This window comes from Psammomys obesus, unplaced genomic scaffold (genome assembly GCF_907164565.1).
Source record: "Psammomys obesus unplaced genomic scaffold, mPsaObe1.curated_primary_1811, whole genome shotgun sequence".
In the NCBI taxonomy this organism is placed as follows: Eukaryota; Metazoa; Chordata; class Mammalia; order Rodentia; family Muridae; genus Psammomys; species Psammomys obesus.
This window is the reverse complement of record NW_026592510.1, coordinates 24,606,681-24,621,767: the sequence shown is the minus strand read 5'-3', so window position 1 is coordinate 24,621,767 and position 15,087 is coordinate 24,606,681. Positions and strand designations below refer to the sequence as shown.

Here is a 15,087-nt window from a genome sequence, read left to right as displayed (position 1 = left end):
ATCTATCTATCTATCTATCTATCTATCTATCTATCTATCTATCTATCCTTTTTTGTTTGTTTCAAGACAGGGTTTTTTGTGTAGCCCTGGCTGTCCTGGAGCTCCATTTGCTGGGAATTCTCACATGTATCCCTTGCCCGTTCCTCTCCTTGCTGAGCATGGGACACACCGCCTGCCCAGCAATTTTGTCTCAGGTCACAGGGGAAGCTGCTCTTACCCCTAAAGCTTTGGGTTCTCCCGTCAAGAACGTTTCCATTGGTCTAAGGTCAGGTGGCTGGGTGGCCCTAGGTGCCTGCGCCCCAAGCGGTGACTCTTCGAACTGCATGATCCCTGGAGGCTGGCACATGGAGGTGGGCAGAATGGCCGGAGGCGGGCGGAGGCCGCTGGCGTTGCTCGGCGGGATGACGACGAACACACCGTTGCTCGCAGGAGGTGCAGACATCGTGTTCAGAGAGCCTGGGGGATGAAGGCTCAGGAGATAACAAGGCAGTAATGGTGGTTACACATTTGCTTTAAGCCTCTTGTTTCATAAACGGCATATCTCTCTGCTGTTGTTGATTGAGGCCTGGACATAGTCGAGCCCAAATTCCCAACTAGAGCCGGGGACAGAGAAGAGACTCACAGAAGGGAAGTAGGCTCCTGGTGAAAGCTGTGGCTTTTTTTTTTTTTTTTTGGCTTGAATCTTAGGCTTTTTCGACTCTTGACTGATCTTGATTTCTCCTACGTTACATGGAAGGAATTTTATTTTTAGTGCTGGCCATGGAACTCAGACTACATTCCAGGTAAGTCCACTACGGCTGAGCCATATCCCCAGCCCAAGTAGAACCTTGAGAGAAGCATATATTTCAGCATCTCCTTTCCCCAGAGAGGGTGAGTGATGGCTTAGGAACACACAGCCCGGTAAGGCAGGGCTTAGCTGAAGTACAGTTTTATTCATGGAAAGAGAAGGACCAGGAAGGACACGCCTTTCTTCCTTCCTCTAGGCCCACATCTATTGACTGTTGGTACGTAACTACCCTGGGGCAAATTTCTGCCATCCTTGACTGCCCAAGGAGTAGCCGCTTTTGCAGCCAAGATCAACATGGATTACATGAAAACCTTAGATGTGGCTCACCCGGGAAAACCACCCTAGGGAACACAAACCCATTAGTCAGATGTCAGGGGTAGCTTTCCTGGGTGCTGCAGTTACTAATCTAGTGGATTATATGACATTCGACAGTCATCCTCCTTGTTGGCTTCCACATGAGGTGAAGAACCCAGCAGTCCAAGTTACAGCTCTGTGACAGAAGCCAGGATTTGAACCTGGGGCCATGGCCACCGCTTCCTGCCTCAGTTTCCTGACCAAAAAAGCAGTGGGAAGTGCAACAGACCCTACCACATTAGAGGGCTGGGAAAGGCCATGGTGTACACAGTGAAATGTTCTACCATCTTCACCTGAAGTATTTTCTTAAACCTTAAATATTCACCACACAAATGTGTCCTTCCCCACTGCTTTGAGGGCTGCGGGCTGTGCTCATGAGGCACTGCAGCTCGAGATCGCACAGCCTCAGGGGAGCAGGCTGTGCTCGGCACCAGGCTGCTCCACATGTGTGAAAGGGTGGCTTCGGGCTGTGCCCTGCCCTGGGCGACTCCATTTGAAAGGCAGCATTTGGCCATTTTGTGAGTTCAAACAATAAGGCGGGATGACTGCTTGTCTCACTGTGTACCACCGCCCAGCACTACCCACGAGGCACAAACAATTTACTCCTAAGGCTGAGGAGTAGCACCTGGACCCTACAGAGAAGACACCTGGCCCTGCAGTGGTGATGGCTCCGCTGACCTGGCACCTGACCACCCAATGTGTGTGTCATGGGGCCGCAGACTGTCCATTTCCAGCTCAGCCTGGTCTCCAGCGCTTGGTGCAGCCTTCTGAAATTACCGCCAGTCTGTGTCTTTGTCTGAACCAGCCCTGCACTTCTCCTCCGTGGTCCTGTGCCTCTGCAGCACCTCTCGGCCACGAGTCCTGTGCCTTCAGCTCTCCAACTGGGGTCCTTAATATCTTTTTTTGTTTTGTTTTGTTTTGAGACAGGGTTTCTCTGTGTAGCCTTGCCTGTCCTGGACTCACTTTGTAGACCAGACTGAACTCGAACTCACAGAGATCTGCCTGCCTCTGCCTCCCTGAGTGCGGGGATTACAAGCATGCAACACCATGCCTGACTGGTCTTAATATCTTATCCAACCAATGCAGCGACTTCCTGTGTTTCTGGTAGCTGTCTGCTTCTGGTAAGGCCTCTTTAAACTATGCTGTGACCTCTCTGTACTTTTGAGGTCATACACACACACACACACACACACACACACACACACACACACACACACTAAGGTGTAATATGTGTGATTTGAGAGTTAACACCAATACTTAAGATCAGAATAAAAGTGCCCATATTAGTCAACAGCCAGCTATTAAGGGAAAATCATGAGCACTTGGCAAATTGCAGGGAATGAAACTGACTTGGTTTGTACATTTATCGTTAGTCAATAAATTCTGGCACTGTAAAAAACACAAGTGTGAGGGAATCTTATGAAAGAAGTAAGAAATAGTAAGACCTGGAGAGGACAGGAGCTCCACAAGGAGAGCAACAGAACCGAAAAATCTGGGCACAGGGGTCTTTTCTGAGACTGACACTCCAAGGACCATTCATGGAGATAACCTAGAACCCCTGCACAGATGTAGCCCATGGCAGTTCAGTGTCCAAGTGGGTTCTCTAGTAATAGGAACAGGGACTGTCTCTGACAGGAACTGATTGGCCTACTCTTTGATCACCTCCCCCTGAGGGGGGAACAACCTTACCAGGCCACAGAGGAAGACAATGCAGTCACTGCTGATGAGACCTGATAGACTAGGATCAGAAGGAAGGGGAGGAGGACCTCCCCTATCAGTGGACTGGGGGAGGGGCTTGGGTAGAGAAGGAGGAGGGAAGGTGAGATTGGGAGGGGAGGAGCTACAGGGGGAATACAGAGTGAATATTTTGCAATTGATAAATTTTTTTTTTTTTAAAGAAGGAAAGAAACCCCACAAGTGTGCCCCTCTCTGGAATAGGAGGCTCTTGATGCAGCCCATTTCCTGTGGCTCTGCGAGAGACCTCAGTGGATGGGCATCTTTACGCTAGTTGGTGGCACTTGCCACCTGTGTGCTCCTGTGCCATGTGCTCTGTGATGGACCTGATCCGTCCTGGTGAATGTAAAGTGCAAGGGTCCTGTTGGACCTGCCCCTCAGAAGCATAGCTGAGTCCCCACAAAGAGTGCAGTAGGGTTCCAGTGGCTGGAGTACCCTGCCCACCCTGGGAATGGCAGAAGAGGCAAGGGTTAAAAATCTGCAGGCATGAGCATTTTCTGCTCACTGTAGGTGATTAATAAAATGTTTCATGTGTTGGGGAGACAGCTAACCTCATAAAGTGCTTGCTGTATAAGCATGAGGATTTACCTGAGTCAGAGTGGGGTGTGGGGGTCCACATTTGTAAACCTAGTGCCCGACAGACAGACTCAGTTGGATCCTTGGGGCTCTCTGGCCTGCCAGCCCAGCCTACTTGGTGAGCTCCAGAACAATGAGATACCCTCTCTCAAAAAACAAAACAAAACAAAACAAAACAAAACAAAACAAAACAAAGTAGTTGTCTCTGAAAAAGTGACACCCAGAGTGGACTTCTGGCCTCCACACAAATGCACTTGCAAGAACCTGCATACACACATGCGCACACACATGCGCACACACATCCATGTATTCACACACGTGCACAAAAAGAACATGTTTCAGGCTAATAGTGTTACTGAACAACAGTCCCATGTGGGGAGGGTGGCAGAAGTCGCTTGACATCTTCAAGACTTTCTAATGTTTCCTGCAGCCAAAGCTGGGCGGCCAATGTGTGACATCAAGAGCAAGTGTCTAGGAACGGCGCTACTACACCCCCCACGATGGGACTCAGTTGGCGAGACTCTGGTCTCCAGGCCCTCACGTTTGAAATGCCTCTTAGCAGATGTGCCTAGGACAGCACTGGCAAACGTTCCCTGCAGAGACTCGGCTAGTGAAAATTTGGGGCTTCGGTCAAGTAGTTTCCGTTTGAAGTAGGAGCTGCCTCTGCTGCAGTGTAGACCCAACACAGACAATGGATACAGGAGTAGGTGGGACTGTGTTTCAATAAGGTTTATTGACATGAACAGATGGCCTGGATCCAGTTGGTGTGCTGGAGTTTTCCAACTCCTCTCTCAGAATACTGCCTGCACGTTAATAAATGGCCACTGGGATTTACTTCTTGCTTTAGACGTCATTTACATTACTTTCTGTGGTTTGGAGTAAGAAGGAAAAGAAATCGAGCTATTAAATATTTCTATACAATGAAGGTAAAGATGGCTGTGGTGGCTGTGGCTAGGGTTTGGGTCTTGAGTGTCCCCTAAAGGCACATATGCTAGACAAAGGCTTGGTCCTCAGGATGACCTGACTGACAGGTGACAGAACCTTGTATTACTTTTCTTATTTCTGTGACCAAGTACCCCAAAATAAGCATGTTAAAGCAAGGAGGGTTTGTTTTGGCTCAGTGTTCAAGGGACAGTGTCCATCCTGTCGGGGAAGGCCTGGTGGCAGGAGCCGGAGGTGTCTGGTTGCAATAACACCTGTGGTGAGGTGTAGTGCCCAGAATTAACCTGCAAGCCTCACCAGGTAGACTTCCTGGAATGCTGGGAATTGTAGTTCATGGGAAATAACAAAGCCTCATGGGAAAATGCGGTGGCTTATAGGTTTTTACAATACACCTGTAGTGAGGAAGCAGTACATGGGCACAGAGTTTTACAGGACTAGTCTGTAAAACCTCAAGCCCTGGCTCCACTGAGCAACTTTCTCCAGAGAGGTTCCATCTCTCAAAGCTTCCACAGCTTTCCCAAATAGTGTCACCAGCTCGAAGTCAAAACTTCAGGCACATGAGCCAAGGTGAACTCATATGAGACAGAGGCAGGTGGAGGGTCCTCTGGCCCTGACGGTGGGGCCGTGTTCTTGAAAGGGATTTGGGGATCATGGCTTCCTCCTCTTTGCTAACTAGGCACATACTCTGGCTGTCATACCCTACCTCCTGACAGGCTCAGAACACAGGGGCAACCAAGCATGGGCTGAGCCGGAAACAGACCTGTTCTCTCAATATGCGATCCCCCAGGCGTTTGTTTTAGTTACTACAGGTGCTCACCCATCTCAGAGGCTGGCAGCAAAGTTCAGAAGTCAAATTGGACAGGAACGTCCTCAGCAACCTGCAAAGGGCTGTGCTGTGGTTGTTTCAGAGCAGTGTTGTCAGCACTCTGAGGTCCTCACTGACCTTTGAGACTTTCTTAACTTTTCACAAGCCACCAGCTCCATGCTGCCCCGATTAGGAGATTGACAGCGTATGCTAACCTTATCTTAGGTGAGACAGACATGATACTTCTGACACACTGCTCCTTGCCTTCACAGTGACAACACTTGCAGCAGAGAAGGTGACTCAGATGGTGAATTTGAGGGCAGGTTGAAGTCCAAGTCTGCCTGTGTCTCAGCCTGCACCTGTAACTGCTGCCTCCACGGACAGTCTCTGTCATTTGCCCCACTGTTCCAGCTATTGTATTCTGGGTGCCTCCATGTTTGGAGTGGTCCTGTGACATATAATATTTTGGTTAAAATCACATTAGTGACAGTAAATTCACATCTTCTGAGGTGTTAGTGACCAGTCCAGGGCACTGTGGAGGGCCTTTCCCCTTTGCTACAGTAACCAGCCATCTTTCAGTGGCTCCCTGGAATGGGACATCTGCCAAATGCCCTCTGCCCTAGACTCCTGTCTCCCTTTAGATTCTCCCTAATTTCAGGAAAGGCCAGGTGGCCTTCATCAGGCGTTGAAAGAAAGAAAAGATATCATTGCTGTCTTGCCTTGCCCTTGGGCATCCTGTTCTCCCTCCTGGGAACAGGCCTTTTACAGGAAGGGCCTGTTCCTTTAAAGAAGGACTGAACGTGTACTTCAAAGAAAGATTGAATACTTACTTAATCCTCTTAATCCTCCCCTAAACCCCTGGTTGTGGCTTTTGGCTTTAAAAGAAACTTACCCACTCCCTTCTGCAGCTCCAGAGCCTGTTATGATCCTAGTTGGAAGTCACTCCCCTCAGGTGGATAAAGTCCTTTCACTTTTCCTTTTTACTTGCCAGCCCCTAAGACCCAACAAGGCTTGGGTTCCCAAGTGAGTAAAGTCTTCAGGGCTGTGAAGCATGAGAAAGACTACTCTCTGCTGCCTTCCGACGATGGGAGATAGCTGAGTTAGTAAAGTGCTCGCAAGCCACAAGAAGCCAAGTTCCATGCCAAGACCCCACACAAAAATACTGGGCATGGTGGAGTTCTTAGAATCCCTGTGTGGGGGAGCTAGATCCAGGCAGATCCCTAGGGCTTGATGGCCGGCCAGTTTGGCTAAATTGGCTAGCTGCAGGCCAGCAAGACACCCTGTCTGGGAAAACAAGATGGAGGGCACCTGAAGAATGACACCCCAGGTGTCATCTCTGGCCTCTACATGTATGTGTACCCACATAAACATTGCATATATACATACACATGCACACACGGACACTAAGCTATGTGATCCTGAAGCACACAATAGCTTTTCCTGACCATGAACATCCTCCGGAAACAGAGAAACATGTGAAGCAGCAAGACACAAGAGTCTATGTCCGCAAGGAGCCTAGAGTATAGGAAGGAGCAAGAGCTATGTACAGTTCTGACTAATAGACCAGAGAGGGTGAGAGTTTCTCTCACAGTCACACAGCACCTCAGTGGCTGAACTGTGAGAGATCCCAGAACCCCCACTTCCTGTAAGGAGGATACTGACTTTAGATAACCCATCCACTCCTGGACCAGGATCCTTGTCTTGTCAGGGGACCCATTGCTACACTTCCTCAGAACAACAGTTCACATAAGCTTGGTTTTCACATTAAAAACAAAAGGCGGCTGAATGAGCCCACCAAGGCAGTGCTTCCCCAAGTAAGGCTGTTTAAAAAGTTACTAAGGAGAGTTCAACGTTTCGGGAGTCAGAAAAGGGGGAATTTTAGGTTAAAGGGACACTCTCTCACAGCTGTCATTCCAGCAGGGACAGGTGAAGATCATGTCTGGAGGCCATGATGGTTTTATTTGTATTGGGGACATCTTCTGAGGTCAGAAGGTCTCTCTGGGCTCCCACCAGGCTCAAGGAGCCCAACAGGGAGCACGTGCGTCATTAACAGCATCTCTCCTAGGAGGGTGGTGAGAAATACGATCACACGCAGACCCCCGTGATCCTCAGGAGAAGAGAAAACACCTACAGAAATAGGCTTTGCACCCTTGGCAGGGCAAGTGGCAAACCCGAGCAGGAATACATCACGGTCCCAAGATTCACACTCCACCCGCCTCCTCCCCCGACCCCTGGCTCCTCCGGAAGCCAGTGACTAATCAATCTATCTGTGAGATTCCAGGTGACTCCATCTCCATGCTCCTCTCTCTCTCACCAACGGTCAGGCTGGGTATCCCCACCACTCATGCACACCTAGGAAGGGAAGGAAAAAGACGCTGCTCCTGCCTTAAGGGAGCAGCTGCCCGGAAGCTCAGGCCATCCAGGACAGCTGTGCTGATTATCAACTGCTGAATGAGACACGGCATTTACTTTATGCACAGCCCTTTACAGTTTATATACAAAGAGCTCTCCTACAGACTCTAGGGCAGCCCTGGGGAGGAGGTGTTATGTGGGTCATTTTGCAGGGGTCGGGTGGAGAGTGGGGGGGGTAGGGAGTGGAGGAAAGTGGGGCGGGTCATGGGCCTTCAAGGCTGATGTGTTGGTTGGAGATGTTAAGGCCGAACTGTCAGCTGAGACCAGATTCTGCAGTGAGGGATGTCACCAAAGGTGTCAGGGGACTTGTGAAAGGCAGGTGGCTGAGAAGCTGTGGGTGGTTTTTATACCCTCCCTCCCACAGTTGCAAGTGAGGTTGAAAGTAGATTTGACATCATTGTACAGAAAGGAGGGGGACATGTCTCCAGTTATCTTTTGCCATGGCTGAGAGTCTGTCTGGCTTTGGGAGCTTGCTGAAAGAAAGTCACATGTTGGCTCTTTTCATTGGACCTGCAGATTTATAAGTTGGGCAAGGGCTTTTTTTTTTTTTTTTCCCAGAGAAGCACACAGGAGAGAGATCTCTAAAATGGGGTCTGTCTCTGTAGAGACCCCTTTAGAAAAGTGTCTACCTCAGGGAGGGTGGCAGTGAGTCACAAAGCACCCAGCAGGTGTGTGGCCCCTGTCGCCTTTCTCCTCCTTGACCTCTGCCCAGCCTTGGAGATGCCAGTGTTGGCCAGCCACTGTATATTAGGGGGCTGGGGGGCAAGAAAGGGCATGGGGAAAGACGAAAGCCAGCAGACACCCTTCTTACCTGCCGTACCTGGGCTGAGGTGCAGCCCCAGGTCAAGCCAGGACACAGCACAAGACCAGGCAGCCCGACCGCAAGTTACGGAATTGCTGCTGTTTGGCCCGAGGGTAACCGGAAACAGCTACAGGACTGCTTAAGTGTCACCCTGCTCAGTGATCGCTGTGAACTTTTGAAAACTGATGTGAACAGTTTCACTCAGAAACGGATAGATACCTCTTCACATCACAGGATATAAAAACTTGATTTACATCTCATAAAAAGAGAACCAGTATCCAAATTCTAAAGAACTTTACAGAGCACATCCCACCTTAGGCTTCACTGAAACCGCAAGACGAAGCAAAGCCCACCCTCTCCACACCCAACACTCCATAAAGAGAATAATGCCCAGCTACCAACAACCCCCGGCCCCACGCCTGGAATGGAGGAGGGCTTCAGCTGTTAGCAGCTTCAGCTGCTAGCCGCGCCTGCCCCAGCATGCTAGCTGCAGCACCTTTGGGCAGCTGGCATTCGTCTAGGAGCATCTCCAGAGAACCTCTTCTTCCACCCAGGTCCCAAAGGAGCTTTGCTTATTTCCCCGTCGGAGCTGCTTTTTGGGGAGGTGTTGGCAGCTGGAAGGGGAGTGACTCGAAGGGCTAGGGATCCTGGGATGAAATGCGTGGTGACACGTGCGGGACCGGGCAGCTTTGCTTGGTAATTAAGTCACGGACCCTGCGCTCAGCCTGGTAAGAATCCACATTACCATCTGGGGAGATGAAGTAGCTGAGTGAATCGGGGCAAATTGTTTAATCTCCCTGGGCCTTCGTTCCTCCGTATATCGCATTGAGTGGCTGTGTAGTAGTGGGGTACGGTGTTTCAGGCTTCTAAGGATTTCCTATGCATACATCCTGGATCTGCAGCCACTTCTCAGACTTGCATCTACGGAAGTCTGGCTCTGCCCAGGCCCGCCCCACCAACCCAGGAGCGATGCCACGGGGAAGCAGATCTCCCAGTCATTTTCTCCTACTCCCAGGTTGGACCTCACATACCCCATGGCCTGATCCTCACCTCCCCCCCTCCGAGGGCCACTGAAGGTGGGCAGCAGGGATATCCAATTCCTTCCCCGACTAGTTCTTCCCATCTGCAAACAGTACTTTTACAGAAGACTTTTCTAGCAGGGACCCTTGCCATGTCCTTCTCCTCCTGTCAGAGAGGGGACCAGTAGGACACCTCTGCATGGGTTGGAATCACCTGCCTAGATCGGGCTTCTAACCTGAGTGGCTTCTGGAGGAAGTCTCTACTTCTTGGGGGAGTGATTGTCTCTCTGGGGTCCCTCCCTGTCAGGTGCCTGAGTAACCTCTGGTCCTGGTTTTGAGGAGAGAAGACAGTCACCTCCTCTTTATCCCCCTTCGCTGTGGAGTGGGTCTCCTGTTGCCCTGAGCTGAAGTGGGCAGCCCCCTCCGTCTCAGTCTTGGTGCCAGGTGGGCTCCCTTCAATGAGCCCTTTCTCCCTCCCTCCCTGGGAGCCTCCACAAACCCAGGCCTCTTCTCCTGTTGTGTTCCCCTGGTGGCCTTTCTAGAAGGGCAATAGGGGTACTCACCGGCTTGCCACGGCTGCTGTGCGGGCTGCTGACTCCCCTCTGCCTCTGCGCTCCCGCATTCACACATTATCCTGTGAAAAGCTTGCTATCCGTGTGGGGCTTGGAAATCACTGCTTGGGAGCTGCGTCTCTGGTAGGTTCTCAGTCCTTCCTGGCCCGGAGGCCTCCGCCTGGTTCCCAGAGGTGGGGGCCAGAGGAAGCCACTTGTGTGATCACTGGCCTCCAAAGGGCCTAAGAGTACCCCATTCCCTTGCTCTAGTCTCTGGAAGGGAACACCAAGGCCCAGAGAGGAAAAGTGAATTTCTGGGTACTACCTACTAGTGTCAGAGCTAGGATGGAGACTCCCATATGGCTTTCACCCTCTCCTTCATCCCACTGAGAGGCCTGAACAGGCTACCTGTGTTCTTCCCACCAAGGTTTGACAAGGGGCCTGAGAGGCTCTCAGCTCTCTGATGACAAGTGGCAGATGGTCTAATCATGAACATTTGTGCGAACATGTGTTAGTATGTATGTATTCTGTATGCACAGTACCCTTCAAGTACTTGACAAATTAGCCTGTGAGTTTCTGGGTTCAGGCTCTCACAGAATAGCTTCTGAGGGAACCAGGAAGGCCACAATGATTAGGTAGGACCTGTAGGTTTAGACACCCTGGGGGCAGGCCTGGGCCAGCTCTCAGCCAACTGTGGGATACAGATCAGGGTGCCAGGTTGAATGTAAACATGGCCTTGGTTCCCAGGTATCTGTATGTCCGCACTTGCAGAGAGGGTCGGAGTTGATTTCCTCAAAACGGCTGCCCCGTGACTTCCTATGCTGACAGGAAGTGATCTAACCCGAGATACAGCAGATTTCCCCTGCTGTACTCTCTGTGAGCTCTGCATTTATCACAGAACACACGTGGCTTCCCCGCTGGAGGATGAAACACATGACATAATCCAATTGTGCTGGGTGAGCCCCCCCCCCCACAGCCATGGTCAGCAAGGCCTCGGAACCAGCTTTCCACTGAGCACAACCTCATGTGCCAGCTCTGCCAACCCCAGGTCAGACCGGACCTGCCCAGGCAACCTCGGACGGGGAACAAAATGAAGGCTTTCTGTGATATACCAGAGGGTCTGACTCTTTGTTACAGGCGTAGCTTTGAGACACATGCTAAGATGTCTAGACTATGCTCCTGAGTAAGGAGGTGGACCACACATGGAGAGTGATGTAGAAACAGAGATAGTTCTTAAGGAAGAGAACGGCTCTTGAGAAGTAGAATGGACGTCTGGAGCAGTTCCACTATCGGGGCCCTTTGTAGGTCACTTGCTTAGAACCTGCCTTTCCCCACCTCTGTCATCTGTATGTTGTGCTACTTTTTTCCCTTACCTATAGCCCTTGTAGGGAGGTTTCCAGTCTCTGGCCACTGGCTTCTCATGTTATTCTTGATGCCTCTTTCTCCTTGTCCAAATCTCCTGCGATAATCTTTGGGGTAGCCTGATCATCTCCTGTACCAGCAGCCATAGGCATTGTTTGGGGCTTAGGAAACAGATACCTCAGAGCACAGCTTATTGGTGTGAACTAGGGTCTCTGACCTTAAGCTCTCCTGTCTTGCTCCCTCACCCTCCTCCTCCTCCTCTTTACGGCTTGCTCCTCGGGGCGCTCTTGTAGTTCATTACCTAAAGAGATTCTCCAGCAGGCCGTGTTGTTGCGGTGAGTATGCCTCCATCTCATCGAGCAGGGGGTCGTTAGTGTCACACGAGACCGAAGGCCCACATCACAGGCTGCCGCACACCACTGCCTGCAACTTTTACTACCACAGAGAAAGTATCCTTGTCCCTGCCTTGAGACCTATGTCCACCCTGCCCTGCTCCCTTCAGCCTCCTCAGCCCATTGCTATCCCTTCCCTCCAAGCCTCAGCTGCTTCATTCTTTCTGCAGTACCGGACACTGTGTAAGCCGTGCCCATCTGGCTCTTCTCCCCAGGAATTTGTGAGATTCTGTGGCAGGCGCCTAATACATTTAAATCTCTTTTCTCCTGTCAGTCTGTCTACTGTCTGCTGACTGAAAGGATTCTGGAAGCTTCAGAGGGGAAAGAAGACACGTGCTTCCTTTTCCCCTACAGGACACTGACATTTCAGAAGAGGAAGGGAGTCAGGTACAGTGGTACAACTCTGTCACACCAGCACTTAGGAGATGGAGGCAGGAGGATCGGGAGTTTAAGGTCATTCATCCTCAGCTACAAAGGAGTTTGAGGCCAGCCTGGGAAACATGAGGGCTTGACTTATCTCTCTCTGAAACTACCTCTACCTCAACCAGACAAAAAAAGAGGAGAAGCCGGAGGCTTGGGAGGGTCTAGTCTGAAAGCCCAGCACCCAGCCCCACCTCCCCCTGCAGCTTCACGTAGCCCACGAACCCAGTATGGCCAGCTCTCCCTCCTGCTGTATGATTCTTGCCCTTGCTTTTTTTTTCTTTGGAGATGGCCAAATCTGTCAATTCTGTCTGTATTTTGGGTTAATTAATGCTTTGCTGGGAAATACTACATAGCAGACTGGCTACTACAACATGCGGGAGCTCTCATCCTGCTTGTCCTCATCCGTGAGAGGTCCCTTCCTACCTGCCCTGTGCTTGCCCTGCGCTGCTCCCCTGACTCTGTCCACCTCATGATCTAAAAGCTAAAGTACTAATGCCCGGCCCACACTTTAGACTTGCTCGTTTATTTCCACTGCCAGTTGTACCCTCACGGCTAGCACCAGGCACATAGTAGGTGTGCAGTTGTTGGGTACAGGAGTGGATAAATGCTTCTACTCTCCTGTCCAGCACCCAGCACATCCCAGGTAGATGTGGCCACACCTTCTTTCCTTCCTTGCATGTTCTGCATGAGAACTTTGAGCAGAGGAGCAGCTTGGGACACAGGTCCTGAGGAGAGGGGACAAAGAGGAAGGGAGGAAGTCTTGAGTCAAGTGCTTTGGTTCTGGACCTCTCGATTTATCTTAGTGGTGGAACGGTAATGGGTTTTCCCTCAGAAGATTCCTATGCCACACGCTCTGAGGAACCAGCCCAAAACACAGGGACAACTCTTCAGCTAGTGTGCATTACCTTATCCTGCCCTGGGGCAGACACTTTAGGGAGAAAGGACAACAGGACAAGCTATTGTGTGGTAGAAGGAGCTAGTGTGTGGCTCTGGTGTTGGGAAAGTCTATTTTCTAGCTACTTAGTGACTGTAGTTGAAAGAAGGGATCTTGTCCCAGTTAGCATTAACTGCAAAGACGACTCAGACAAGGATTTAAGCCTTTATAGCCAGCTAGTGACTACACCGAGTGTTCAGAACCTGAGAGCACCCCTGAGCCTTTCTCAGGGTGAGGTTTTAAGCACAAACACTATGTTGATACTCCTGGGTTAACAAGAACAGTTAGCCAGAAGTAGAACTACAGAAGCCAAAACAAACAACAAAAAAAAGCAAGATTAGTAGATCAGTACATTTAGGGCCTTTCCTAGAACTCTAGACTTTGGTGGGTTAGGTTTTCATTCAAGTTTTGCCAGGTGTTGCTTGTGTGCAGGGATTCAAGGCCTGAATTGTACTTTCATCATGGTATAAGTGGTTCTAAGGTCTGGGGGCCTGTTATAGACTGTCAACTTAAATAGCTTAGAATTACCTGAAAATAGAGTCTCACTTGAGAACTGCCTTCATCATCAGGTTAGAATGTGGACATGTTCCTGAGAGACTGACTGCCTTAATTGATACAGGAGGGTCCAGTTCGTATGGGCAGTGACATTTCCTAAGAAGGAAGTTCCAAGCAGTGGTGATGCACACCTTTAATCCCAGTAGAGGCAGGCGGATCTCTGGGAGTTCAAAGCCAGCCTGGGCTACATAGAGAAAATCTGTCTTGACACCCCTCCCTTCACCCAATAAAGAAAGAAAGCTAAGCATGTATGAGCTATGAAATAAGCCAGGAAAGAGCATTATTGCATGGCTCCCGTCTCCAGATTCCTGCCCTGATTTCTCTCAGGGATGGACCATGACCCAGAAGCTGTAAGCTGAAACAAACCCATTCCTCTCCCAAGTTGTCTTGACCGTGGTGTTTATCACAGTAACAGAATGAGACAGCATCTTCACAGTTTCCTCTTGTGAGAGATGGACAGAGCAGATCTGTCTATACTGTTGGGCATTCAGGCTCTGAACAGTGAAGCAAAGGCATGGTTCACATGCTGGCTGCCCACTGTCTTTTATGCCCTAGCACTGTGACTATGGCATTAGAATGCATTTGAATAGACTGAAGAGCTGAAGAGCCCCATTCCTTTTTTTGTTTGTTTGTTTTTGAGACAGGATTTCTCTGTGTAACAGCCTTTGCTGTCCTGGAACCTGATTTGTGGACCAGGCTGGCCTCAGACTCACAGAAGTACTCTTGCCTCTGCCTCCTGAGTGCTGGGATTAAAGGTGTGCCCCACCACACCCAGCTAAGAACCCCATTCTTTTTTTAAACCATTTTAAATTAATTATTATTATTTATTACAATTTATTCACTTTGTATCCCAGCTGTAGCCCCCTCCTTCCTCCCCTCCCAATCTTCCCCTTCCTTCCTCCCTCCCTCATTTCTTCCTATGCCCCTCTCCAAGTCTATGGCAATTGCAGGGCCCTGTGGTTACTGGTTATACAATGTGTAATCAGAATTGTGACTGTGGGAAGCTTCAGGCTAGTGGATGCCGCAATATGAAAGTTTTTGACCCTTTACTCTTTTTTTTTTTTTTCCTCTTCCCACCCTTCCTTATTGCAGGTGAAAAAGAGATGTTTGAGGGGCTGAAGAGGTAGCTGGCAAAGTGCTTGCTTTGCAAACACAAAGACCTGAGTTTGATCCCTAGAGTCCATGTTAAAAAAAGGTCAGAGCTGGACAGTAGTGGCACACACCTTTGATTCCAGAACTTGGGAGGCAGAAGCAGGAGGATCTCTGTAAGTTCTATAAGCCTGGTCTACAGAGTGAGTTCCAGGACAGCCAAGGCTACACAGAAAAATTTTGTCTTGAAAAATTAAAAAAATAAATAAATAAAGTCAGACATGATGGCACATGCTTGTTATTCTGGGCCTAGAGCCTGTGACAGTCAGATTCCTAGGTCTCACTGGATT

At 50.0% G+C, this 15,087-nt stretch overlaps 1 protein-coding gene across 2 annotated transcripts in view; it reads right to left on the bottom strand.

Moving 5' to 3' along the window:
• Positions 1 to 10,053, bottom strand: part of Ms4a15 (membrane spanning 4-domains A15) — a 17,051-nt gene extending 6,998 nt beyond the window's left edge. Inside the window, exons 1-2 of one of the 2 annotated variants that reach the window (XM_055614219.1) lie at positions 9,995 to 10,053; positions 218 to 470 (exon numbers count right to left, since the gene is read on the bottom strand). In XM_055614219.1, the coding sequence (XP_055470194.1) occupies positions 218 to 470; positions 9,995 to 10,053 (312 nt within the window). The remainder of the gene's footprint in view (positions 1 to 217; positions 471 to 9,994) is intronic. The other variant, XM_055614220.1, reaches the window with a different exon arrangement.
• Between the last annotated feature and the right edge of the window lie 5,034 nt (positions 10,054 to 15,087).